Source organism: Nicotiana tomentosiformis, chromosome 6 (assembly GCF_000390325.3).
Source record: "Nicotiana tomentosiformis chromosome 6, ASM39032v3, whole genome shotgun sequence".
NCBI lineage: Eukaryota > Viridiplantae > Streptophyta > Magnoliopsida > Solanales > Solanaceae > Nicotiana > Nicotiana tomentosiformis.
This window is the reverse complement of record NC_090817.1, coordinates 146327968-146333287: the sequence shown is the minus strand read 5'-3', so window position 1 is coordinate 146333287 and position 5320 is coordinate 146327968. Positions and strand designations below refer to the sequence as shown.

General features: G+C 39.8%; 1 protein-coding gene across 1 annotated transcript; it reads right to left on the bottom strand.

The window, feature by feature from the left end:
• Nucleotides 1-3664: 3664 nt before the first annotated feature.
• On the bottom strand, nt 3665-4369 carry LOC138894903 (uncharacterized). Its single transcript, XM_070179638.1, has one exon. The coding sequence runs from the start codon at nt 4367-4369 to the stop codon at nt 3665-3667; it is 705 nt and encodes a 234-aa protein (XP_070035739.1).
• Nucleotides 4370-5320: the final 951 nt, after the last annotated feature.

Here is a 5320-nt window from a genome sequence, read left to right as displayed (position 1 = left end):
TTGAGCATTCAGATGGCTCCGTACGAGGCTTTATATGGGAGGCGGTGTAGATCTCTGGTGGGATGGTTTGAGCAGGGTGAGGCTAGGCTCTTGGGTATAGACTTGGTCCAGGATGCATTAGACATGGTGAAATTGATTCAGGAGCGGCTTCGCACGGCGCAGTCTAGGCAGAGAAGCTATGCTAACAGGAAGGTCTATCATGTGTCTTTCATGGTCGGGGAGAAAGTTCTGCTGAAGGTATCACCCATGAAGGGTATTATGAGGTTTGGGAAGAGGGGAAAGTTAAGCCCTCAGTTCATTGGGCCTTTTGAGGTACTTTAGAGGATCGGAGAGGTGACTTACAAGCTTGCCTTGCCACCTAGCTTGTCGAGTGTGCATCCAGTATTTCATGTCTCTATGCTCCAGAAGACTATCGGCGATCCGTCCCATATTTTGGATTTCAGCACAGTTCAGTTAGATGGTGATATGACTTATGATATGGAGCCGGTGGCTATTTTGGAGCGACAGGTTCGGAAGTTGAGGTCAAAGGATATAGCTTTAGTAAAGGCGTAATGGAGAGGTCAGCCTGTCGAGGAGGCGACTTGGGAGACCGAGCACGATATGCGTTGCCGCTATCCTAATCTTTTCACTACTTCAGGTATGTCTCTATGCTCATTCGAGGAGGAACAATTGTTTTAAGAGGGGGAGGATGTAACGACCCGCCGGTCATTTTGAGTCTATTAGCCCCAATCCCCTATTTACTATTTCTCCCATATCTGTTTTTTCTTAAGTGACTTGCCGGGAGGTCTTATTTTTGGTTTTGGAGTGTTTCGGGATATTTAGTCCCTAAAACGGAAGCTTAAGTCTCGAAATTTTGATCGTAGTCAGAAGTGTGTGAAGACGATTCCGTAATGGAGTTTCGTCGGTTCCGTTAGCTCTGTTGGATGATTTTGGACTTAGGAGCATGTCCGGACTGTGAATTTGAGGTCTGTAGCTAATTTAAGCTTGAAATGGCGAAAGTCAAATTTTTGGAAGTTTGACCAGGGGTTGACTATTTGATATCGGGGTCAAATTTTGATTCCGGAAGTTGGAATAGGTCCGTAATATTGAATATGACCTGTGTGCAAAATTTGAGGTTAATCGGACGTGTCTTGGTAGGTTTCAGCATCGTTTGTGAAATTTAAAAGTTTAGAAGTTCTTTAGGCTTGAATCCGGGTATAATTGGTGTTTTGATGTTATTTTGAGTGATTCGAAGGCTTGACTAAGTTCGTATGGTATTTTAGGATTTGGTTGGTATGTTTGGTTGAAGTCCCGGGGACCTCGAGTGAGTTTCAGATGCTTAACGGATCATTTTGGGACTTGGCTTGACAACTGAAGTTCTGGTTTCAGCAGGTTCTGGTTTCCTTGTACGCGATCGCAGGGATTCATTCATGATCGCGTAAGCTTATTTAGGGCAGAGGTGAGTTTGTTCTATGCAATCGTAGAGTTAGGAACGCGATAACGTGTGTGTGCGAAGATGTGATTCGCGAACGCGTGGCTAAGGTCGCATTCGCGTAGAAGGATTTGAGCAGGAGAGGAGGTGTGGCCAATGCTTTATGCGATCGCGTGAGGCAGGATGCGATCGCGTAGGTATGAGAGGCAGTGATCCGCGATCGCGTGGGTGATTCCGTGTTAGCGTAGGGTAAAAATGTGGGGCAGCATAGTTGTGCTTCGTGATCGCGAGAAATGTTCTGCGATTGAGGGGAATGTTCCGCGATCGTGATGAAGGATATCTGGGCACGCAATATTAATTTCAACAACGAGGGTTTGAACCCATTTTGCATATTTTGAGCTAGAGAACACGGAATTGGGCAATACTTGAAGGGATTTTCGTGGAGTTGATTGGGGTAAGTGATTCTTACTTGGTTTTGGTTAAATCCCATGATTTCATCTTTAATTTTATCATCTAATTTGTGATTTGGGGTGTGAAATTGGGGGAAAAGAGGAAAGAACTCTTGAGTCGGGATTTTGAGGTTTTGAATGGGATTTTGTTTTCGAATTTGAATAAATTTGGTATGGTTAGACTCGTGAGTGAATGGGCTTTCGGGTTTTGTGACTTTTGTCGGATTTTGAGACGTAGACCCTGAGGCCGGGTTCGGGCCAATTTCGGATTTTTGGCTATAATTTAGTACTTTTCTGTGGAATTGATCCCTTTAGCCTATATTGATTGTATTGTTCTACTTATGGCTAGATTAGGGACGTTTGGAGACCGATTTGAGAGGTAAAGGCATTTCGGAGTAGAGATTTGCTCGGTTTGAGGTAAGTAACAGTCTTAAATCTGATTTTGAGGGTATGAAACCCCGAGAATTTATATGATGTGAATAATTGGAGGTGACGCATATGCTAGGTGATGGGCGTGCAGGCGTGCACCGTGAGAGATTGTGACTTGGTCCGTCCCGTGAGACTGTAAAGTCGAATAGCCATTGTTATTACTTGTTATCCTCGTCTTTGTGCAATTGACTGTCTTTCATGTTAGAAACCATGCTTAGGCCATATGATATTACTGTTGGGACCCGGAACGGCCATATACTTGTTGAATTGACTGCTAATTATTGTCTTGTACTCAGTCACAGTCTTACTTGTGTGTTATATCTCTGTTTCCTTTCATTTCTTGTTGATACTTGTTGTATTTTCTGCCTGGGCTGGTTATTATGATATTTTGTGAGCCCGAGGGACTGGAGAGGTTAGTGACTGAGGTAGGGCCTGAGTGCCGAGCTGTGAGCTGTGAGGTATATGGATCGGGTTGCACGACGCAACAAGCCTCCGGGCTATATATATATATTTGGATCGGGTTGCATGCCTCAACAATATTGGATCGGGTTGCACGCCGCAATAATATTGGATCGGGTTACACGCCGCAATAATATTGGATCGGGTTGCACGCCGCAGAAATATAGCGCTTGGGCTGAAGGATCCCATCCGGAGTCTGCACACCCCCAGTGAGCGCAGGTACCTATTGAGAGTGTGTATTGAGGGCTGAGAGTCGAGAGAATGAGTTGTTGAGATGAGTTGAGTGACTGCTGCCTTGAGAGGCTGTACTTGCTTTTATTTATTATTGCACATAGTTGCTATCTGATGTTGTTGTAAAATTTTTGAAAGATTCTTATCTGTCTTACTTGGGCTCGAACTGATTTGACTTACACCACCGGGTTTGAAAGTATGTTCACTCTTTACTGAAAACTTTTGAAATGATCTGTATTATTATAGCTCATCACTGCTTCTCAGTTCCTTATTTAATTTCATTACTTGCTGAGTTGGTTGTACTCATGCTATACCCTGCACTTCATGTACAGATCCAGGTGTCTACGATTTTGGTGGTCACTGAGTTCGTGCGCGGGCTGATTATCGGAGACTTACGAGGTAGCTGTCGGCGTTCGTAGTCCTTGTTTCTCCTTTCTTATTATCTTTTCTCTCTTGTATTGGCATTTGGCACAGAATGTAGTAGACTCTATTTCTAGATTGGTTATTAGATGCTCATGACTTAGTGATACCCCGATATCGGGCTATTTTTCTGTACTTATATTTTATTTGGGTTTTATCCCATTTTATAAAAAACTCTGGTTATTTTAAATGTCTTAATTCATTTCTGTTAAATTTTAAAATTATTTTGGAAAGGTCTGCTTGCTTAGTACCACGATAGGCTCAATCACGTCGGGTTAGATTTTGGGTCGTGACAGAGAGTTTGTCTAAAATAACCACCGAAAATGATCACTTTTCCTCCAAATAGAGTATTCGTATCCATTATATCCTTTAAAAGAATATCAAAAGTTTCTATCACTTTCTTTTTTGCCATAAATACTTCATCCCAGACAATCATTTTTGCATCACGTATTAAAGCTACAAGTGCGCTTTGCTTGCTAATGTTGCAAGAATATTGTTCATCGATATCAATAGTAAATTTAAAATGGGAGTGAGCAGTTCGTCCTCCTGTGAGGATCAAAGCCACAACACTTGAACTTGTTGTTGCTAAAGCGACAAAACCTTTTGATCGTACAGCAGCTAATAAAGCACAGTATAAAAAAGTTTTTCCGGTTCCTCCAGGTCCGTCAACAAAAAATGCTCCTGATATGTTAGAAAATATCCTATCAAGAATCGTGTCATACACTTTTCGTTGTTCGATATTTAATTTTCTCTCTAGAAGCAAATCTTCTTCTCTAACAATGATATTTCTTTCAAATTGACAATCATTGGTTTCTCTGATAGCAGCTGAAGGTTTAGTTTTCTCAGGAATAAGATGATATTCATTAATATCACGTCCCATCAAATGTAAAATATCATTGATATGATTTAAAGCCATAAAACGAATATCTTTAGCATTCATGTTAGGTAGAATCTTAAAATCTTCGGACATTGAATCTTCAAATTATTTTCAAAGTTCTGTTGGATTAGTGGGATTACAGTACACCAATAATGTTACAAATAAACATCTTAAACTATATGGCATTTGATAATTTGTAGCTTTAGACATACATTCAACCAAGTTGTTATCACAGTGTAACAATTCTCTTTTTTCTGCAGCCTCTCTAAATGTACTACAACATTTGCCGTCAACTTTACATAAGTCCTGATATGATTCTGGTCCTCTAACGTTCATCAACTATAATCTAAGATAATATCTTTCTTCTTATGTTGGATAACATGTTACAACACATCCAATTACAGTACGTTATTTTCAACGTGTCCACATCTTTTCCTTAAATGACCATACAAATTACTCGGGAAATTTTTTATATAATAATAATAGTTGCATAGCATCTTAATTTGTTCTGTTCATAACAAAGAATTCAGTTAACATTGTTTTTCGAATCATCGGATTACTCAGTATTCTATCAACATTCTCAATACTTTTAAAAGAGACAAATTGTTGTCCTTCCAAATGTAACTGAAGGTGAAAAACACTTGAAGTCATTTCACTTATTGGGAAACGAAATAATCGCCACGCAACTTCTGGAGGTGAAACCCATCTAGCAGATTGATATTCTTTTATTTCATCTATATTTGTATTTGTATCACTACCATGTATATGAAATACAATTTTATCGTGTCCTTTGCAGATATATTTGTAAATATATTTCACTACCTTGATATCAGAATAAACTTCAACATTCATATGACAATTATACTTGCATAGCAAAAATGAATTATATGAAACTACCCAAGAATTATCTAGAAATTTACCTCTTATTTCTACAGCTTCTCCGGTTCTTCTCATTCTGTATCTTGGATATGAATTCTTCCCTTTTGATGTTTGTTCAGCAAAATCTTTTGGATACTTGAATTTGCAGTTATTATTTTTCATGCA